A 22,986-nucleotide genomic window follows, 5' to 3' on the forward strand; every position below is an offset into this window, starting at 1 on the left:
GTTTCCCACAACAAGCCATATGGTATTGAATCACTTAATATGTATCGCATTACTTAAAATCCAAAATAAATAATGACATTACTGTTGAGGATATTTTATAATTAAAAAATATTATATAATTAAAATCATATTTATCTCAAAAGTTTAAATAAATATATTTAATTATTTATATTATATTCTTAACATATTTTATGTTTGAGTGAAATTCTTATTTAACGAGTAAGCCAAATACGTAAACTATTTAATTAAAGAAATTAGAGTATAGATATAAGTTCAAACTCAGATCTTTTAACTTTGATACAATACGACTAAAATTGATGGAAAAAATATATTTAATTATTTATATTATATTTTTAGATATAAACAATAAAGAAACGGTTACTTTATCCCAAATTCGAAGTTTTTTATTTCTTTAACAATAGAAAAAATGATTGACTCTATAAACCTTTTTAAGCTTATAGAGAAGGGATGGGTAACATTAAATCAAATTGTTGTTAATATTAAGGGAAGGTTTAAATAGTGAAATAAGATGAAATGAAAATTAAAAATTAAATAAAATATTATTAGAATATAATTTTTATTTTAAAATTAAATAATATATAATAATTAAATAATAAAATATAATATGAATTGAGATGCTAGTTATCCGAACAAGACAAGAGGTGAGAACTCAATTTTTGAGTCGGGTCCAACAACATAAGTGCCAACATAAGGGCTTATTCTAGTATAGTTCTATGTCGTACGTACTCGTGCAGTCGCATGTGCACTGCTGGCACGACCTCACTGGTCCGTCTTCTTTCATTTTTCCCTCATGTCTGTCACTCTATATTTGCTGTCCGCTTAACTTCCCAAGGCTTCCGAAGCCGCCCACGTGTAATAGCTCCAGTGGCTCCCATGGCGGCATTATAATTTATGTACTCCCTCCTTTTGTTGCGTGATATTTGACGGTCTCCGTCACGAGATCCGTGCGCTGTCGTCTCTCACCAGGTCCAAGACCACTGCTGCTACCTAACGCCGAGACAGCCTAACGGTGCAGCACCGTTATCGCGTCGTTGTCTCTCGCCTACTGTGGCGTGGACTTGAGGACCACGTGGCCCGGAGGTCGCGCTAGGTGTGGGGCCCATGGGTCGTTGTTTCTAAATATGGGTCGGACACGTTGCGGCGTCACATCGGGTGTCTGCAGATGCCTGTGTGATAAGGACCATCCGGACGAATCTAACCCTTCTATATTCTATATCTTAATATCAAAGATAATCTCTTCATCTTCATTTTCTAATGCTTTTGAAAAATGATGGAATTAGCAAGCAAGGACATCGGAGTCCATACGGAAGATGACGAGGCTCACTCCGTCAGTTAACTCGTGGGGATGATCTGCCTCCCAATATATTTAAAAAATAAATAAAACGACGTTTACCCTCACCATAATTTCCATGTATATTTTAAAGAGAGAACTCTGCAATCAGCGTAGCTATATTATTTACTTGTAACACTGGTCTCGTTCTCCGTTATCAAAGGCAAATCGATTCTCACCTCTGCTGTCTCCAATATAGAATTTATAGGGTTCCAGTACCCCTATCAACCGTTACAGTGAGCGTTCCCACACTTGCTCCTAAATATATGTATGTATGTATGCATGCGTTATTTGTGCTGTCGATATATACAATCGTTTTTCAATCTCGTTTTTGGATGAATTTTGGACATTTTTTCTTTTATGTTTGGAGCTTTGCTTTTTAAGTTATGGTAGGTGGAAGAATTCAGCTAGTTGCAGTTGATCGATTTATTTCTATACACCATGCTCTCCTTCTCTCAGCTTTTTTTTTTTTTCTCAGTTTTCGTTTGGACTTTGGCTAGATTCAAGTATGGTTTCAAAGCTTCAAGATCTGTCATTAGATCTTAGGATAATTGTGTTCTGTCATTTATGCGAAAAAGAGAGAGAAACCCAGTTTTATCGTATGGAATATGTGCATGCATGCATATGTATGTATAGGCGTGTGTATTTTTGTTTGATGCTGATGGTGAGTTGGTGGGTGTTTTTCTAATTTTTGGTCATGTTTTAGCTTGATCTAATTTTGGTTACGTTTGTTATGTGTTTGGTAAGATTACTTTTTTTTTTTGTCAAAAAAACATGCATGGGGGAAATATTTTGTCGAGTACCACAATTTTGAACATAAATCGGCTTTGATCCATTGAAATCTCTTCATTTGTTTCGTAAGATTCCTTTTTTTTTTTCCTCTCTAAAAAACATGCATGGGGAAAGTATTTGATCGAGTACCACGATTTTGACGATAATCGGCTTGGAATTTCTTTGGCCGTAAGATGGGAGATAATATTTTTGGAAAATAATACAATGGTTTAAATCCGTTGCTGTTTTACGGTATTACATATTCAGCAAAAGAGAGAAGGAAAAAAAAAAAAAAAAAGGTTTTACGGGTATTATATGCCCCGTGTGTGTGTTTTTTTAAGGAACAACTAGCGCTTGTGCAGAATTCTTGAGCGGCATTTCTGAGAACTCAGGGGCGTTATGTCTTTATTTTTTTTCTTTCTATTTTCTCTTTTTCCAATCTCTGTATTGTGTCAATTTTATAATAAAGACTTAAGCTGGTGGGATATATAAATTTGACCATCAATATTTAATCCTGTCATATGGCTGAATGTCCATAACTTCCTTGTCTTTTATTGTCCTTCATCAACTCGATGTGCACGTGGATGTAAGAAAATCCTATACGAGTGTGTAGTTGTACGTTTATGTTTCCTCTTTGCATATAATTCTAATGAAATAGGCATTGGTTGACTGTGAGTTTCTCTTGTTTACATTGGGAAGCAGCATATCGGGGGATCATTATTTCAGGAGTGGACTAGGGACCATGCGTCAAAAACAGGATGGCACAAACCATCAAAACACAGTCTGCTTTCAACCTTGGTGGCGTGGTATTGGGCATGATCCCATTTCGGCAGATTTCGTGGGAGAAACCACAGCAAGTTTATCTCCATCCAAAAATTCAAATGATAGTTTAGGGTCCAAAACCAGAAAATTACAAGTTGAGGATGGGCTGGATGAGGGAAATGATGTCAACAAAAAAATAGAAATTACTCTTGTATCACAAACAGGTATATTATTTATGGTAGTGTATGAGACCTCTACGCACAGGACCTTGTTTTTGCAGGACCAACACCGAGGAATAGCCCTTTCAATGCATGATACCTATTGTGTCGGAAATTAGGAATGCTATTGTCATGCCAACTTACTTAATGAGATTTTTGAGCATGAAATTTTTCAATGTGCTATTTAGTCGATTGGCTTACCATATGTCGAAGTGAGAAGAGATTGCTAGTGAACATCACATTTTAAATCTTGCCACGAGGTTTAGAGAGTCGAAACAATATTAGATTAGCTATTCGCATACAATAGCTTGTTGTTAAGGGTTAATTTAATATTTACATACACGAAGTACATTTGTTGATATATCTCCAATCAAGTTGGTTTGGATTGAAGGAACACCAAAAGAACTAATGCTTAAGAAGGTGTGTCATAAATCATTGCTACATACATTTTGATTGAAACCTCAAAATATTTAACCAAGAAGTTGTGATATCTGGTTGTGTAAATTGCTTCATTGTAGTCTCAACGCATTGATGCTATAGAAGCCTATTTATTCCTCATCTGATTTCCTTTCCTTTAAGGATTCTAGCTCATTATGATTATGGCTTATGATGTTTTTGTGCTCTGTTTGCTGCCTTATTAATATTTCTTTAACGGAACCTCCTATATATTTTCACAATTTTTGATAAACTTTACTCCAAACTTAAGCTATTTTTATTATTCATGAATCGAGTATGTTAGGGTCCATTTACATGGTGGTGCATTTTGTTTTCCCTCAACTTAAACTCAATTAAACTTTGATCCCAACTAATAGGGATCAATAATATGAAGGCTTTTACACAACTTGATCCTATTTGGGGTCATCTCTCTGGTTATGTTTCTAACAATCATGTATTTGCTAATTACTTCTTCCCACATTATTTTGGGCCTCCCCCCCTTTTATCCTCCATTACTTCTTCTTCCCACATTACTTCTTCCACATCAATACAATCATTCTTGTTTCTAATGGTGCATTCATATCCCTTGATTGGAATTGTGCGTACCATCTCAAATGACTATAATTTATCCTTAATCAGTGCCACCATGACTTTCTCACAAATAAGTTCATGCATTATCCACTCTTTCCTAGTGTGATATACATCAATCTTTATGAGTTATATCCTCAACACTCAGTTTATTGTATGCTGTTTCTTGATTTCCTAACACATTAAACCATAAATCATAACTTACCCATATGATAAACTTTTTCTTTGAACATTCTGAACCATAACATTTTTGCCTACCTGATAAAATAGATAATCTTCTTTAAATCGTGATCATGATGATTTTCCTTTAATGTGCAGATGGAAAATGTGATCAAGAACAGCAGAATGCTGCGTCCAGTAAGCCTGAAGCAATGGGTCAATACCTCACTCCACCTACACAGCTAGAACTTCTTGGCCACTCAATTGTAAATTCCCTCCCTCCCCCTCCTTCCCTCCCTCGTGAGCATCTGTACATATGCTTACCCAATTGCTTATTTGATTGTGTACCTCTGTAGTTTCTTGACCAGAGATTATGGTCTTCTATACTCTGATATTAAAAACCTTATGGCGTGATTTAACATTTTGATTTCCAAAATAAAGTTTGATTTTCCCTTTAACAGCAGGCATGTGCATCATATCAAGTTTCTAATCCATATTATGGGGGAGTTATGCCGGCTCATGGATCTCAAGCTTTGGTACGCAAACTGTCATGCCTCCTATGTCCTTGAATTGATAGCTTGCTTGGTTTGATAATTGATATTCTCTCTCTTTTATTTACATGGCTGAGTCAGATATTCTTGCAGTTCAGTTGGTTCCCATAGGACTGGTATATGTGTTACATTTGTTTCTGTTACATCTGTTTGATATATGCATCCACACTTTGAGTATTTGAGACATCATTATGTGAGATCCAACAGATATAAGCTAAATGGACAAGATAACTTTTTCGAAGGAGTCTTAAGTACTATTTTTTTTTCCTGGCAATGCAACAAGTGCATTCAGATCAGGAAGTAGTCTTCAGGCCGTACTTTTTACAGACATCATAGATTATTTTATTTATGTTCATGACTTCACCTGTATGATTAATTTGTGGAAAAGACCCGTTTTATAACTAACAGAAATTATGTAAGTTTGTGGCAGAAAAAATTGTATTTGTGTTCATGACGTCACTACCGAGTCAGTACCCTTTCTTCTCTGAGTTCTCTCGTTGTGACAAATCTGCAACACTGTTTGTAAGTAGGTGCAAAGAATTCGTTTCCCATATTTCAATTTTAACCAAGGTTCAAATTTTCTGATATCACCAAGTAGCTGATAGGTTCAGATAGATTTTGTTGCTCATGACTTTCAGTAGCTCTTCACTCTAGGTATGTCAGGATCTATTGGGCATTGGCTGTCTAAATGCATTACCTGATGTAGGACTAATTTATCTAGGCTCTTGAGATGTTGTAGCTGTTGGATACCCTGTAAACAAATTATGTTCATAAAATGGATGTATTTGGCCTGAGATCTGATGACAAGTATTGGATATTGACTTAGGGACATTCTCATTGTTTTGGAGTGCATCCCACTAGAATGGCCTTGCCCCTTGAAATGGCAGAGGAACCTGTTTATGTAAATGCTAAGCAATATCATGGAATTTTGAGGCGAAGACAGTCCCGTGCTAAGGCCGAGCTGGAAAGGAAACTAATAAAGTTTAGGAAGGTACTTTTTCTGTATGTGCTCATGCATGCTCTGGATTATCACATTTACATTGTATACATCGTTTTGGTTGCTTATTAATATATTGTTCTTACAGTTGCTCTACATAATTGTGTGCAATCTATGCATGTAGAAGAGTTTCATATCTGACTCGGTGGTGTTACCATCTCAACTAATTTAAGCTTAGAAGATGTAAGTAGCAGTTGGTAATGCTTAGCAAAAATTCATGGGGCCATCTTTGTTTCATGGATAAGTCTGCAGAACCAAGATCTATAGGTGTTTTTATGGACTAGTCAATTTCTTTGTTCAAGTTTTTTCTAGTGAGTATTGTTCCATGTTTTGGGTCACATGTAGAACTAATGCGTGAGAAATTAAAAAATGGTGAAAGATGGAATAATGGTTGAATGTATGTGAAGTTAGAAAGCTAAGGATAATGCATGACAAGATTCTCAAAGGTTGTAAGATGGTTTATTGCTGTGGAATGATGACATTCAGCGTCCTGTGAGGATAGGTTTAGCTCCCAAACAATATGGGTTATTGCAATGAGTGAATATACGACAGCCTTTAATTTGGAAAGATATGTGCCAAGTGATGGGTAGATTGCTAATTAAAAGCTGTAATAATCCTCATGAAATGAGGTGGTCTTTCTAAGCCCGGAATGAAGATATTGAATTGGTGCGGCCATATGAGCAGTTTAGGATTTTGCTGACTTTTTGGCCCTGAGAGCTCATTATATTTTCAAGAATGTGAGTGGTACTTCCGCTTATTAGGTGTATTGCTTCATGCTTTACAGCCGTATCTTCATGAGTCTCGGCACTTGCATGCAATGAGAAGGGCTAGAGGTTCTGGTGGCCGTTTTCTGAACACAAAGAAGTCTTGTGGTAGTGATGCTAACACTGCACCTGAGAGAGGCGCCATCGGAGCTGTTTCCTCATATACTTTCAATCCATTGCACTCTGAACAATCATCGAACCTATCCGGGAATATGCATTCATCCTATGATCATATGAAAGTAACAGGGATTCATGTGCCTGAAACGCACCAACAACCAACATACTCCAATGCCAATGGCAACAGCTGCTATCCACACCATCAGGGATTCCAGTTTTCTGCATATCATTCGCTCTCTGGTGATAGGACAGAAGTAGTTGATTGCTCAGGGAAGCAGCACGAAAGACTTATGGTCAATGGGGCTCATAGAGCCCTGATCATCAAATGAACTTTTTACATAACTTCACGTTATTGTTCCTTATCGGGTATGTGTTCTTTTACGAAAAAGCATCAATCGACAAGGCAAGGCTGCTCTTAAGGAAAATCATTCTTACGTTCCTCCCATGTACAAAGAAAGTGACTGTAGTAGGGGCTTTGTTTGAAGAGTGAGCAGGTTGAATTTTTTTTCCCTTTGTGTTTCGTGTTATCTTTGGCGGTTTGCAATTTGGCAATACATTTCTTTTTTCTTTAAAAGAAATAAATATAAGGTGTATGTGGAAGAGTCGGTGATTCCGTGGATGTTTGATTCTTTGGTGTTAATGCATTGCCGGTGCAGGACAGCCTCCAATAATTACGGTCTTGGAATATGATATAAAAACTGGGGAGTGGATGGGGGTGTTACTCGAACTGGACCCGTTGCATGGGAGGGCTGTCCTTGGTTTTTGTCTCTTTAGAGTTTAGAATATGTTTTAGGTAACATTGAGGCATTGATACCTACAATTTTTTGAGTGCTAACGTCTGGTGAATCAAATGATTTTTAAAGATTTCGTGTATATAAAAGGGCCTATTTAAGGCTGTATAGAGAGCCCATTTGAAATCCGTGGAAGAGTTGGATTCTATTTGTGGGTCCATATACCCGGGGATTGGGTGGCAACGGACAGCAACATCTTGTGCATTATCCTCAAAACTTCTTCTGTTCCTTGGGAATAAAACAAATAAAAGTATCGTTAATCCACGAACACAATCAACAGCAATTTCGTTTCAGATTCGTTTTCTTTGTTAGCCACCTTTGCTTGTATTCTATTTCTCGCTAGCTTAGAGAGTGAGCTTCACTTCATGTTACATCTACCATCTGTCGGTTTTGAGGGAGAAAAAGCAACAAAAATGCTTTTCTAGGCGTGGTTGAAAGTGTGTTTTTTTCCCACGTTACATGATACGAAAGAGTAGCGAGAAAAGAATACGTATAGTCAGATCAATAGGAAGCGACTGGTAGTCTGGTGGTAGGATTTGGTGTATTTAAATCTTTTACATCACCCAATAAGGAGATGGCACGTAAGAGTTTCTTAAAAAATGAAATAGAATTGGTTCCAGAAATCGGTAGGGACGTTTTCTCTCCCCTCTCCTCGCCCATTTCACCTCTCTCTCTCTCTATCTCTCTCTCTCCTCTTGATATGTTGTTTGTATTTATAGTTGAAAAAATGTTTTGAATACAATTTCAGTGGTCGTTTCGATTAAATATTTTGGTATAAGTACCATTTCGAAATAATTTTTATATAATAAATTAATTATATATGTATAAATTATATTTCAAAATAATATCAAGTTTTAAAAAGTTAAAAACACATATTTATATTCGTACATAAAAAATCGGCCGATATTGACCAAAACGCATTAATATGGTAGATATTTAACCCGATACGAAATAGAGATGTATTTTCTATACTGGTCATTATTTTAATACGAGAAATACCGACTTTATCGGCATGTATGGTACAAAATTCAAAGCTTTGGTATCATTGTAATGGAGAAGAATGCTCTGAGGAGTAGAAGCAGAACAAAGAAGAGAAATGGCTTGGTAGTATCGATTACCATATCCTCACTAACATGAATCACCACAAATTGTAATGGCAGCAAGGATGACCATTGTTTTTTATAATTTAATTGTTTTTAATGTAATGACCATAGAATACTCTGCAACATTTCTTTATTCCAGCAGTGAAGTGAAGTTTGAATTCTTCTTGTTTCCTAGAAATTACTTCTTTGAAGTTGTGTAAAAAGACAAGAAATTTAGTGTTGGAGTTCTTTAAGTTGATTTGGTAGTAAATTCGTCAAAGATCAAAATTTTCAAACAAATTCAAAATAGGGAAATTGACAAAATCGCAATCTCTAGTTGAAGAAGATGGGTTCCAAATCAACGTTGTGACCTGTTGAGAATAAGGTTGAGAATCATCAACTCAAATCTTGGTCGCTGCTTCTGTTGGAGAGAGAGAGAGAGAGAGAGTGTGTGTGTGTGTGAGAGAAGTCTGTGAGAACGAGAAAGAGTGAGATTCATGACCTCTATCATATCCTTTTATTGTTTATCAAATTTTATAATAATTCTGATCAAGCTGAAGAGGTGGCTTTGATACGTTATTCACAACAACTGAATTTTCGTCAAGATATAATAAAAGGCTCTATACGAGCTCAAAGGCGTAAAATAATTATTTTGGAACTGTTTCAAGTAAATGTGTATTCTACCATCTTTTTGGATAGAGTAGCGCGAGTGATGGACTATGGTTAGGGCTGAGCAGAAATCTGAAAATCCGACTCCGGCTCCGACTCCGCTCCGGTTCCGCTCCGACTCCGACAAGTCGGAGTCGGAGTCGGAGGTGGAGCTGTCCCGACTCCGCTCCGATCCGACTCCGACTCCGACACACCGACTCCGACTCCGATTAATCCTCCGACTCCGACTTCCCTTCCGACTCCGACTCCGACTTCCATTTCGACTCTGACTCCGATTTTCACTCCGAATCCGACTCCGACTTCCACTCCGACTCCGACGCCGACTTCCACTCCGACTCCGACTCCGATATTGTGCATATTTTATAAAAATATGTGTTATCAATATATTAACATCTAATAAATAATAATGTATAAACATTATAATGAATAATATAAGTTAATATAGTTAGTATAAGTTAATTTGCATTACTAATTTACTATAAGTTACTATAAGTTAATATAGTTATTAGTTACACTATAAGTTGCTAATTACTATACCTTATATAGTTAATTTACATTACTAATTTACTATAACTCTATAAGTTACTATAAGTTACTATACCTTATATAGTTAATTTACATTACTACTTTACTATAAGTTACTATATAAGTTACTATAGCTTATATAGTTAATTTACATTGCTAATTTACTATAAGTTACTATATAAGTTACTATAGCTTATTTTATATTTTACATTACTAGTTTACTATAAGTCAATATATAATATATAGTTATATTATATATAATATATAGTTATATATATACTATATATATTAAGGGCTTATATAGTATATAGTTACTATACTATGTATTTTTTATGCATTAATCATATATATTTATATGTTTTACTAGGTAGAAGTAACGTGCAATGCACGTTTATCTAGTTTAATGAAATAATTATTTTAAAAAAAGGTATATATTTCATAAAAAAGAAAATTGATTTCAATCGATAATTTAAAACATATGGAAAAAAAATGTGAAATCTAGTAAACATTTAGGGTAATGATAGTTAAATATAGAATAATAATTACATACTTGTATAGATTAAAATATAAAAATATTAGTTCAAAATAAGACATAGTTTAATACATATTTATAACATCGATAGTTTTAGCAAAATTTCATATTTAATACAAACCTAACAAAAACATTAGTTCAAAACATAACATAGTCCAACACAGAAATAAAATGATTATTTTGAATATATTTAAGATGTGATATCGTTCGTTTAAATGCATGATTTGAACTTTTTTTATAGTTATATTTAGAATAAATATAAAAAAAACTTGTTCAAATATGATTTTTTCAAAATGCTTGCCCGTATTTTTATTTTTTTAAATTTTTTTAATAGTAAAGAAAGTAATTACTAATGACTGTTTTTTTTTTAATATTTAAAGATGTTTAAAAAGATATAATTGCATACAAGAGAAAAACCACGAAGGATATATTTAAAGATGTTTACTAACAAGGGGTTTGTTGGTGATTTTAAATAAAAAGTTACAAAATATAAGAAAAAAAAACTAAGGTGTGAGATTTATTTTAATATGTTTTATGAATTTTAAGGTGTGAGATTTATTTTAATATGTTTTCTTGATATTAATTATTCATTACATTTAAGTTACTATTTGATGTTTTAAAATCTTAATATAATTTTATGTAGAATTGATATATTAAATAGAAAAATTTAAAACTTAAATTTAAGAGAAAAAACATTTTAAATTGTTAATAAAATTTTATGCAAAATTTACACATTAAGTGAACAAATTTAAATGAACTCTATACTAATACTTAAGCAATGAAAATTTTACAACATTTTAAATTTAATTTTCATATTTTAAATTGTTAATAGAATTATATGTAAAATTGAAATATTAAGTGAAAATATTTAATTAGAGTACTCCCAACGGCGCCGTTTTAAACCCTTAATCCACCACATCCCTAACCAAAACGGCGCCGTTTCACACCACAAAACCCTAACTATAAAAGCTCCTCAAACGCCCCCCCCCTTTTCGAGTCTTCTTCCCCGCTGCCCGCACCCCCCACTTCGAGCGTCTTCTTCCCCGGCCCCCCCTCCCCTTCTTCTGCTCCTCTTACATCTTTTTTGTTTGTTTTTTCTTTTTAACCCCCGTGAGCCACCATCTTCGCGTTGCTTGCGCCTGGCCGGTGACAATCACTCAAAACATCACGGCCTCTCTGCCATTGCCTTTGAAGAAAAGGGTAAATTTCGAAACTTTTATTTTTGAAGGAGTGTTTTCTTTGTTCAAATGGAGTCTTTGAATGGGTTTATCGGTTGCAGAGTTTTTTTTTGGTTCAAAGGGAGTTTTTTTTTTTTTGGGTTTCTTGGTTGCATATTAAATCTGTTTTTCTCTCTTGTGGTGGTGTTTTTTGAATTTTTTTTGTTCATCCCCTTTCTTTTATGTCGATGGGTTATATGTGTGACCCAAAAGTAATATGGCAAATTTGTGAAGCTTTTAGGGTTTAATATGCAATTATCGGGGGTTCATGAATTCTTTTTATGAAAATTTATTCTTGTAATCTCTAGCCTTTAGTTTTACATCTTTTTTGTTAGTTATTTATAGTCTTTCAGGATTTTGGAACTTGTGTGCAAAGCACAAAAATTGCTTGAATGTTTATGATAGTTTTATGGTATAAAACTAAAAGTAAAAAATCTATATATCGACTGAATTTACTAAAAGTAAAAAATCTGTGTGCGTTTTTTTTTTTTTTTTTGTAGTGTTTTGGTTCTGTGAGCATGTGGGAAAGGATTAGGGTCTGTTTTGGATTTGGTGGTGATCTTGTAATATTAGTCTACAATTGTAATATTAGGGTCTGTTCTGCAGTATGTGAGCATGACAGCATGATCGAGCTAACATTGGGTGAATGAATTTGGTGGTGATCTTGTAATATTAGTCTACAATATTATATAATATTATTCAATGAATTGGGCATATATGCATGACAGCATGATCGAGCTAAAGAAGATCACCAAGCCCACGTTCTTGGTAATTAGATGCATGCAGATTAATTGTTTCTCTTTTAAATACAAAAAAAAATCAAACAAGTATGATCTAATCATCATAACAATATTTAGTGAACATGCATGCATGTGAATTAATTCTCAACTCCCTTAATTATAAGAGTATGGTCTTATTTCTTTACTAATTTTGTTTTTTTTTTTTTACAGGCACAAGTTGAAAAATGACACTTTTTGGACCTTTGGTTATGTATTTTTAATTTTATGTTGTAATTTTGGACCTTTGGTTATGTATTTTTAATTTTAGGTTTTAATTTTGGTTATGTATTTGTTATGTATTTTTAATTTTATGTTGTAATTTTGGACCTTTGGTTATGTATTTTTAATTTTAGGTTTTAATTTTGGTTATGTATTTTTAATTTTATGTTTTAATTTTGGACCTTTGGTTATGTATTTTTAATTTTAGGTTTTAATTTTGGTTATGTATTTTTAATTTTAGGTTGTAATTTTGGTTATGTAATTTTAATATGTGTATTTGGTTTTAATTTAGTTTTTAATTTTGGTTGCACATTTGAATTTAGTTTTATTTTTTATAGTGATAGATTTTGAATTTAGTTTTATTTTCTAATGTGATAATTTTGGTTAGATAAATTAGAAATCTCAAATTATATTTTTTAAAAACATTGATATAGAAGCTCAAATCCGATTAAATTTACAAATTGTAAAATTAAAATGTTAATTAGGTCAAAGAAAAAAGGCTAAAAAAAAGCCCAATAAAAAAGCCCAACAAAAAGCCCAACTCCGACTCCACTCCGACATGTCGGAGTCGGAGTCGGAGCGGAGTGGGGTGTAAGCGGAGTTGGAGTCGGAGGTCGGATTCGGCCTCCGACAAAGTCGGAGTCGGAGTCGGAGGAGACCAAATCCGACTCCGACTCAATCGGTGCTCAGCCCTAACTATGGTGATGTGTGTGTGTCTGTGAGAGAGAGAGAGAGAGAGAGAGAGAGAGAGAGAGAGAGAGAGAGAGAGAGAGAGAGAGAGAGAGAGAGAGAGAGAGAGTCTTATGGAAAAATGAGAAAGAAATGATCTCAACGTGCAGCCACGGTAAATGGAGTTGGTCTAATCAATGATTCAATATTGGGTAAAAAAAATGTACCGCAAGAAATGGGCCTTGCATATTTGCATATCCTAAATGACACATCATTAGGAGAGGTCTGGATGGTAAATTGAGTTAAGATAAAATTTAAGAGATATTTATGGACCATTTGGTTTGAAAAATCATCTGATCTCATCATTATATTTTGTTTAAATTTTTACACAAAATATAATAAACAATTTAACTTTTTCAAATTTCAATTCAATTTTTTTAAATATCAAAAAAATAATATTCTAACATTATTTTATTCAACTTTCAATTAAAATTATCTCATCTTATTATCTAAACAATCTATTAGATGGTAAATTGAATTGAGATAAAAATTAAAAATTAAATAAAATATAATTTTTATTTTAAAATTTTAAATTATTTATTATATTTTATCTAAAAATTTAAAAAACTTATAATAATTAAATAAGCGAGTGATCTCATTATCCAAACACTCGACTGCTCGACTGACAGTATGCTTTGCTGTGTAGGCCTACCCAAGTTGGGGCAAAAAGGCCTGGCAAATGTGATAAATACTCTGTTTTATTAGGCGTGAGTTATGATTTCCAACGTCAATACGCCGAACTCACTGGGCATGGGGCAGCTTTTATCAGGGCTGTAAACCGTAAAGGAAGAAGCTTCGCCGATAGTGCAATGGCATATGTGTCGTTTACTGCAAGTTGGGTCCTAACCCTACAGAGAGTTTCCAGAGTGAGGGACCCAAAGTGAGGCCACAGGTAGCAAGTGGGCGGTGGGGCATGGAACAATTGCAGTTAAGGCTCCGACAAAAGGCTTTATGACTATCTATTTTAATACAAATTTCTACTTATACTAAAAACGAGGGGCAAAATATTATCGAGCTGGCTGAAAGTACCTTCGTTGCCGCAGAAATCACAAATAATTTCTCATTGCCCATCTAGGGAATACTGATTGTTCTAGTGTTTTGAAACAAGCAAAGAATAGGGGAGAAAAAACGGAGAAAAAAAAGACAATGTGATGGTCTCACATAACAATATTCAGAGCTTTCTCACTTTTTTCCCATTCAAGTTATAGAATAAAAGATTGAAAAGAACTTTTTTGAAATGATACCACAAGTTAGTATACCAAGGAAGGTAGTCGTCAGGTCGGCTGGTTGAATCCACTTAAGCCATCTGAAAATGAGTCAATGGCATAAACATCTAGACCTCTTGTCCGTCCAGGTGCACCTCCTTTGAGTGAGGACAAATCCAACACAATCCTGCTCAGCCCACATATACATGTAATTAAATTTATAAACTCACTATCAGGTATTAATCAAATAGATAATCAGTACAAAGCTTACAAGTTCTTTGATGCTGTTTCCGGTTCTGGACTCTCGCATTTAATGATGACTTTCTGATCAATTTTTGATATTGATAGGTCCATAGGAAGCTCAACCCCTTTGGGTGCTGGATTGATGTTTTAGACAATTACACTTCAGTTTAATGGCATATGGAATGTACAAGAAACATGGTAACACAAATAACATGATACTCGTGTACTTGAGATACTTCTTACATGATTTAGGGGAAGCAGTGACATTTCCATCAAGGCCCAAGAGTTTCTGCAGCAGATGAAAGTTGTTATGTCAGAACATGTTATTAGCCTTAAATGGTGAAATTATTCACTGGCCACTGAGAAAACTAAAAACACAGAATCCAAGAAAAGTGCTGAGTGTGTAGATGAGCAATTGAAGATTACCTTAAGATTCTCATGACACTCTTCAAGATGATCATTATACAAGATATAATCAAAGATGGCAGATGATTGCCCCTGCTCAATCTCTGCCTGAGCATTTCGGAGCCGCTTCAGGATCTGTTCCTCTGTCTCAGTTCCCCTAATTACAGTCTTCAAGTTGGAATTAAGATGGCAAGATTTGAGGATGAAAAATATATAAGTATGTATCTCTAACTCACCTTGCACGGAGGCGCTTCTCAAGTTCCTCCATTGATGGTGGACAGACAAAGATGAATATAGCATCAAGAGAGCTTGCCCTCACAGATCTAGCCCCTTGAACGTCGATGTCAAGAATGCATCTCTACATTGTCACCAGACAAAAGCATTCCAGATTCGCAGAGAGAAACCCATTTTAATTTTACTATGGAACACAATGCTTGATTGGGGGTGCAATTTACAAGGTTTCCATAATCACCCAAGAAAAGAAAGATAAAAAACGACGTCATCCCATGATATGAAACAACGTTGTCCAGCATTTACCATTTTCAGAAAGCAAATAGTCAAATATTTACCTTTCCTGCATCTGCTACCACTTCAACAGCTTCAACACTAGTTCCATAGAGATTTCCATGAACAGAAGCAAACTCAAGAAACTTGCCATCTTTTATCTCTCTCTCCATAGCACTTCGTTCAGTGAAATGGTAATGAACTCCATCCTTCTCCATGACCCTTGGAGCCCGGGTTGTGTGGCTCACAGAGAACCCAAACATAGATGGGAATTCCTTCATGAGCATGGATATTAGTGTACCCTTACCTACTCCAGAAGGACCGCTAATAACAATCGGCTTCTCAGCATCGCCCCTCGCACCCTTACTCCAAGCAACAACCTCAGTCCCCAATATTTTTCTCTGTTCCCTAACATATTGGGTGTCCACCTACCAAATATTCAAACAAATCAAACACTTTCAGGAATGAATGATTCCATTTATATTTCTGAAGTACTCAAAAGATCCGTTTTGGATGTTAATAATCTTTTTGGTGCTGATATCATATGCCATTTCAAGTTTATCATATTGGTAAGCGATTTCAGATGCAAAAAAATGTCCACATGAATATCCAAGCAGGCAAGATAGCCACCTCAAGAAACCAAATGCAATCATCTGGGGTAGAACCTTTCTTAATGATCAATATCCTGTTTTCATTTAAAAGCACCGCTGAATGGCCTTTAGGCCCTTTACATGGCTTGGGCTGTGTTCCCAGCACAGTAGGATTCACCCTGCAAATTCTTCCAGAAGTCAGGAACCACGCCTGAATGAAGCAACTCCAAAGATAGAACTATAAACTTACAATTCGCCTCTAGTTTGGTCAAAAATCTGAACTCCAACTGTTGATGATTCATCATGGCCACCGCCAATCAGATACTGTAAGAAAGATACAAGGACAATTTCAAATTGGGAATATGATTCAGCCACAGGATCACTAAAGCACAAAGAGTGACAGTATAGGATATTGGATAATATAAATTAGATCATCATACTGCTTTATTGCCGATGACAGTGGCTGTTGTACATCCCTTGGATTTAAAATCAAACCCACTTGGAAATCCCGTCGGCAGATCATCAACAATAAAGGCCGGGGCTTCACCCTAATGACCACAAGAAAATAGGCATCCAAATTACAAGAAAGCAATCTCCTTGATCCACATTTAGACATCATTATTTAATTGCGTTCCATAAGAAAGTATGCATTTTTACAATAAAATTTAATCCAAAATGACAGCTGAAAATTAATAATAAAGGCTCACCATGGAGAAATCTATATTGCCTCCAATTCTTGATTTTCCCTGATGAACATACATGAAAAGATATAAGAATACACTCAAGCTTCTGGATCTAACAACATATGCAAAATTGTAGCTTGTAGGTGCATAAAGGAAGAAACTCCATTGAAGCAATCAAACACCATGAGATACGCCGACAAAATATAGGCGAAAAATTCCCAACTTGAAGTGCATAAAACCAAAAACAGACTCCAGAAATTAAGACGCAGATGCACATTAATGTTTCGAATGCAATACAAATAAGCACAAGAATTACAAAGTCCACGACATGCCATTGCTAACACCCATGATGGTCTCATTTGAAATCCAAAAAGATTTAAAATAAAAATCCTTGAGATAGAGAGAGAGCCAAATAACCAATCTAGCAAAATATATGGATCCAAGAATTGATTGTAACCAATGGCAGTGAACAATGCACCGATGAAAAAGGAAAAAAAACACGAAACTGAAATAAATCAAACAGATTGAGACCCGTGCACCTATGAATAAGCAACAATCTCTCTGCCAACAAATTAAAGCCTCTTTTCTTGAGGTACGTGAGAAAGGATCAATGAAGCGAAAGCCCACCTTTTCAATGTCAGCGCGTGTGCTTTTCCAACCTTAAGGTACAAAAAATATCAAATCAGAACGAACTTGGGAAGGAAAGATAAGAAAGCGCCGTAGAAGAAGTTGCAAGAAGAGTTGGGTAGCATTCTCATATTTGTAGGAGAGAGAGTCCTAGAAGAAGAAACAGAGTGGGGAAGAAGGGGTGGCTATTTGGTCGCACTCAATTCACCAAGCGACAAGACCGGCTTTCGTTTTCTCGTAGGTGCTCATGAATTTCTTCCATTTATATTTTATTTAATTATTTGTTTTTATTTATTTGATTATTATTATGTGTTTTTATTTATTTATAACTTATAAGTAAAATAAAACAACCGAAAGGATTGTTACGATGTTTTAACTGAATATATTTTATTACTTATCATCTCATACATCATATTTTCTTTTATATTTTATTTATTTTATTATTTTAAATTAATTATATTTTTTTATTTATTATCTATATATTTAATATTTTATAAAATAAAAATAAAAATTTTAAAAATCATGTGTAATACGTAAGGTGAAGATGATGAATATACACCACACAATTTATACTACCCTCGTCTTACTTAATTAAAAAATAAATAAAATATTATAAATTCTAAATCTTTTCATTTTTATTTTATTTTATTTGTGATGTGGCTTACCATGCCATTACCAAATTAGAAAAATTCTATTCATAATTTTTATACCATATATTAGCCATAATTTTTTAATTTTTAATTCTTTTTTTCTTTTATCTAGTATGTGGTATATGAATAATTAATAAAAAAATTTAATTAATTTAAGAAAAATAAAATTAATTTAAAAAATAAATAAATAAATATGATACGTGTAGATGATGAATAGTAAAATTCAAGAAATTAACGATTATTAATATTGGAACATATTCACAAGTTTTTTTTTTTTTTTAACTAGTGAGTAATTATATGTAAATATTGAGCTTGTCATGTAACTTTTTTCAAAACTACAAAAATTTAGAACCTGGTTTTATAATTAATTCAAAAATGAAATAAAATAATTGAAACTTGGAATAATAGTCTTGTATTTTAAATTATATTTTTAATAAAATCTATTTTTTATTTAATTATAATAAATTAATACATAATTATATTTATAACTATATTTTTTCTTTTAAATTTTATATCTGTTTTCTACTTGTACTTGTTTAGAAACTCAAACACGAGAAGGTGACAGCACTGTGATACCGACGATGCAAGGAGCTTGAAGATTCGAATTGAGAGAATGAACGACACGTATACTCACACGCGATAGGGAGATGACACGTATACTCACATGATCAATGCTGGCCCTTGCCTGGTCCAAAAGGGCAAATAGAAATAAGCACTGCTTGGCATCGGGTTGATGCATTGCATCTCCTTCTAGTTCAAGGGAAGACTTCCTTGCTTCTAAAGCCAAGGAATTCTTCCATAAGCTTGGTTGACATGGTTTTAAAAAAGGTACTAAATAAGTATTATTTTCATCTTTTATATCATTATTTTTATTACATTGATTAATTTATTATATTTAAAGTAATTTTTTATTCAAATAATTGACCTGTAAAACTATTTAACATTATTAAAAAATATTTTCTTAATTATTAAATAAATAAATAAATAATTATCGAGAGACCCAATCAGATCCAACTTTCGATGTCGGTAGTAGTAGTAGTTATTCTTTTAACATTGTTGAGACGTGCCAAATTCACGTCACCCTCAGGCTTTAGTAGTGGTCAAACTACTTTGCTTGGTTGAACAAAAGTTCTATGGCATGCATGATTTGTGTTTTTTATGTGATCATGAAAAACATGACTCTCGATTTTATGTTTTCCAGCAATGTTATTTCACTTTCAAATGTGTTGATCACGATGAATGTTGATGCATTATTGCCACGTACTACTATTACTGAACATGTCTATGATTGCTTTAACATTGTAATTGTCACTACATGTGATTATGTTCTATTTGACTTTTGCTTGGCCGGAAAAATAACATGTCTATGATATTATGGTATGAATTAAAGTACATTTTTTACGATCATAACATGTTTTTAATGTAATCGGATTTGAATATTGACCATGCCTGACGAACATGATTTGTATCATGTTCTTCATTTGCTTTGTTATGTCTTAGTCTTATGCTGACAATTTATGTTGGAGAAAATGTTAATTTGTGTGTGGATGATAGAATCATGCCAGTGATTAAACAACCACATGATGGCACATGAACATGTGCTAGGTGGCCAAACATGCCTATGAGAAGGCATTGTGGTGGTCGAGGGCTATACCGTGGCCGAGGGTGACAATCATCGGCCACTTGTTAGGCGGCTTGATCTGAGTTGTCCATAAGGGTGGGCGACATCAACCACACCCATAAGTAACTCGATCATGGAGTGAAAATAAGAAAGAATATTAAAATGAAGAATAAAAATATCTTTAAACGAGATATTATTATGTATTATATATTTGAGAATGAAATTACAAAAAGAATAATGAGAAAATCAGTAGCATTTTGCCAAACATGCACTTAAAGCAACTCATGGGAGGAAAACATTGAACAGCATCTACACGTTAAGAAAAAGGAAAGGCATATTAGTACATCACGGATGGGATCTGGCATAAGAATAGACTAATGCCATGGCTGCTTGGGCATAATAGGTAGCTTAGAAGATCTATGCATATATTCTATTCAGTGGAATTTGCCTTTCAATTTTAGAAAAGGGAATCCAACCTCGTGGCAAGGGACAGTCCTGATCAGGCCCCCCTTGTTTGTTGGCTGATTGCTTGGATGGGAACGAGCCATGCCATTAGAAAAATCATATTTGCAAGTAGTGCCTAACATCTACGCGCATTTTTTTATTAAAAAAAATAAGTAAATATGATATTTATATTTAAAAAATTAATTTTTTAATAATAAATCTTATTCTTTTTTAAAAATAATATATGACTCTAGCACAATTCATAATTATATTTAGCACTACTGATTTTTTTGAGCCATATATTAGTGTCTAATTTTGAATAAGTACACGGTTATTGTGGTTTATTTATAATCTTAGATAGATAAATTTAAGTAAAATAATTTGAATTTGAGTATTTCAATTATTTAAATGATAAATTAAACTCCTACAAAATCGTATATTTCAAATTACATTATAAATAGATAGATTTAGAATAACCCTTCAAATTTATAGATTTGAAAACCAAATCCAAATCCAAATCTAAATTCGTTTATTTAAAAAAAATCTTGGGGAATTTTTAAGATTTAATGGATTCGGTATATGCCATTGAAAAGAATGAACAAGAAAAAAAGAAGGTTGCAATTGGATTTAAATTGATGACATCAAGTTGGGTGGATTTTTGATAAATATTAGGTTAGTGATACTAAATACTCCCAATTGAATGCTTTTTAATTTTGTATTGTCTTGGTAATGATGGTGACATTACTAATATAGTAGACAACTTGACTGCATCCTAGAGCCATGTGCTCCTTTGAAGGACCACATATTTGACCCCACTTGACGGCATTGTGGACGGGGGCAAAGATGTGGGAGGCAACTGGGTCCATGCCTTTTTTTATAATAATAGAGAACTTTATAAAAATTACATCCTAAATATACAAAAATTGTCACTATATTGAGATTCTTTAGTAAATTTCACTCCAAAACAAGGAAAAATGAAGTCATTTTGATTAAATAGGTTTAAGCGTTCTCGAGATCACCAATTAGAAATTTTCCTTTTAAACTAAGAAATTATTAGTAGGTCAGTTGCCAAATTTGTTAAGAGTTATTCTTGGAAGTCGGTGCGCATACGCTCCATTTTAAGTCTTGCCATGTCAAGCAAATGGAGGATGTTATTTCACATCGATTTTCAAATAGAATTTTTTACTTTATTATGATGAATATAAGATATTGTTGTGATATATTTAAAGTGGTTATCCATTTAAATATTTAAAAGAGTTCTGTTACATACAATTACTTTTATGTATTTATGTATTTTATTAATATGATTAATTAAAATATTTATTTTATATTAAAACAAATAATACAATTAATCATATTAATAGAGTACGTTAAAGTGATTGTACATAAAATTTTTATATTTTAAAAAGTGTCAATTTGAAACTAATGATGCATGTGAATTTTGGGAAATTTTGGAACTTTCTAAAATTTGAGAAAACTGAATGTCGAGAACCAATAAACAAATAAAATATGAAAAAGGTTGCAAAGGTGGAAGATGGATTAATCATTCTCTTTAGGTGTACATTTAAAAGATCTTCCAATTTCAATGGAACAGAGCCACTGCTCCAGAGCTTGTACATTGCACAGGCTTTAGTTCCTCTGGACCGGCCCATTGAGTTCTAGACGAGGGCAAGTTGCCAAGTACAGTGCAAACCCAATAAAATGCTTTCCCTACAGAAGAGGCCCCATTTTGCAGGCCTACAAATATTGGGTCTCTGAGGGGCTGTATTTGATTCAGCATGCAGGAAATGTGGGCTTTGTATTTAAAGCAGAGATTCTTTTGACCACTCTATTGCAATGTGTTATAAATAATAAAATACATAATAAAAAATAAAATAAATAATATAACGTATTATATCAAATTATGTTAATTTATGAATTTATTTTTATAAATTTTTTTATATTTAAATAATTTTTCTTTTATTATAAATTTGCTGACGTTTATTAAGAAACAATAGCATTAAGACTAACATGTCACTCTCAATGCTAGATTTGATCCACGGTGATCAAGATATCCAACCCCAATCATGACTATTAGTCATTCTCACACACCAAAGTACCAATTAATACCCACCTACAGTAGGTCCTACACTCCCCTTCCAAATCCCTTTAATTTGTACCCTAAAGAGTAAAGTCGGTGCATGCCACTAATTAGCACATTCCACCTCCACATAGACCTCACACTTCCATTACATCACAAAGATAGCTCCAAAATAATCAACATTCCCAAATGTCACTCCTCGATTGGACACCAAAACCTTATCAAGAAAATGACATTAAAATATATATATATATATAAATCCTTTTCCTAAATCTCGCCATCGATTTCATAAAGATATAATTAATAGTGGGTTATTGTTATTGATTAATATTAACGAACCACGTGAGACGTGGGCATCTTGAAAACCAAAGATTAATGTGTTAGTGAACCGTACACGTGGCTACCTGTCCATTGCATTACGTCAGCACTTGCATGGAAAGAAAATACGTGGCTTTTTCGATGGGGTCATCAGCGAGACGATTTATGCCACGCGTTGTTCATCAACAGGAAGTTGATTGTTACCGTACGACGCGTGTGCAATGAAACGACTGGTCCATCCGCACTTATCTACTTTTGGTGGCCCCCGTCCCCAGCAAAAAACAAAAATAAAAAATTCCTTGGCCGACACTCGATTTGCATTGCTGCCACTCAATCTCAGCTTATTTTAACCTTCACACC

General features: G+C 33.8%; 2 protein-coding genes across 11 annotated transcripts; one reads left to right on the forward strand and one right to left on the reverse strand.

The window, feature by feature from the left end:
• The first annotated feature begins 1,306 nt into the window (after window positions 1-1,306).
• Window positions 1,307-7,313, forward strand: LOC122278004 (nuclear transcription factor Y subunit A-1-like). 7 transcript variants are annotated; one of them, XM_043088040.1, is made up of 6 exons: window positions 1,307-1,623; window positions 2,825-3,108; window positions 4,444-4,550; window positions 4,746-4,820; window positions 5,662-5,826; window positions 6,617-7,313. In XM_043088040.1, the coding sequence occupies exons 2-6, from the start codon at window positions 2,865-2,867 to the stop codon at window positions 7,040-7,042; spliced, it is 1,017 nt and encodes a 338-aa protein (XP_042943974.1). In that variant the 5' UTR covers window positions 1,307-1,623; window positions 2,825-2,864; the 3' UTR covers window positions 7,043-7,313. The 7 variants fall into 7 exon arrangements, with proteins under 7 accessions (XP_042943974.1, XP_042943976.1, XP_042943975.1 ...); XM_043088042.1 differs by having other exon boundaries at window positions 1,307-1,619; window positions 2,822-3,108; XM_043088041.1 differs by having other exon boundaries at window positions 1,307-1,587; window positions 2,822-3,108.
• A 6,977-nt stretch (window positions 7,314-14,290) lies between these two features.
• On the reverse strand, window positions 14,291-17,745 carry LOC122280081 (guanylate kinase 2-like). 4 transcript variants are annotated; one of them, XM_043091036.1, is made up of 11 exons: window positions 17,514-17,745; window positions 16,911-16,949; window positions 16,644-16,751; window positions 16,454-16,527; window positions 16,244-16,391; window positions 15,679-16,041; window positions 15,346-15,467; window positions 15,131-15,266; window positions 14,948-14,993; window positions 14,733-14,838; window positions 14,291-14,648 (listed from the first exon to the last, which is right to left on the reverse strand). In XM_043091036.1, the coding sequence occupies exons 2-11, from the start codon at window positions 16,911-16,913 to the stop codon at window positions 14,531-14,533; spliced, it is 1,224 nt and encodes a 407-aa protein (XP_042946970.1). In that variant the 5' UTR covers window positions 16,914-16,949; window positions 17,514-17,745; the 3' UTR covers window positions 14,291-14,530. The 4 variants fall into 4 exon arrangements, with proteins under 4 accessions (XP_042946970.1, XP_042946971.1, XP_042946968.1 ...); XM_043091037.1 differs by lacking the exon at window positions 17,514-17,745 and adding an exon at window positions 17,426-17,450; XM_043091034.1 differs by lacking the exon at window positions 17,514-17,745 and adding an exon at window positions 17,219-17,355.
• Window positions 17,746-22,986: the final 5,241 nt, after the last annotated feature.

Source organism: Carya illinoinensis, chromosome 10 (assembly GCF_018687715.1).
Source record: "Carya illinoinensis cultivar Pawnee chromosome 10, C.illinoinensisPawnee_v1, whole genome shotgun sequence".
Taxonomy (NCBI): domain Eukaryota; kingdom Viridiplantae; phylum Streptophyta; class Magnoliopsida; order Fagales; family Juglandaceae; genus Carya; species Carya illinoinensis.

Excerpts from the sequence above, each read along its gene's own strand:
- LOC122278004 (XM_043088036.1), top strand. The coding sequence starts at position 1,712 with ATGTTTGGAGCTTTGCTTTTTAAGTTATG. Across the intron at positions 4,551-4,745 it reads AACTTCTTGGCCACTCAATT|CAGGCATGTGCATCATATCA; the intron begins GTAAATTCCCTC and ends TCCCTTTAACAG. Across the intron at positions 5,827-6,616 it reads AACTAATAAAGTTTAGGAAG|CCGTATCTTCATGAGTCTCG; the intron begins GTACTTTTTCTG and ends CATGCTTTACAG.
- LOC122280081 (XM_043091034.1), bottom strand. The coding sequence starts at position 17,245 with ATGAGACCATCATGGGTGTTAGCAATG. Across the intron at positions 16,042-16,243 it reads ATTGCATTTGGTTTCTTGAG|GTGGACACCCAATATGTTAG; the intron begins GTGGCTATCTTG and ends AATATTTGGTAG. Across the intron at positions 15,468-15,678 it reads TGGTAGCAGATGCAGGAAAG|AGATGCATTCTTGACATCGA; the intron begins GTAAATATTTGA and ends GTGACAATGTAG.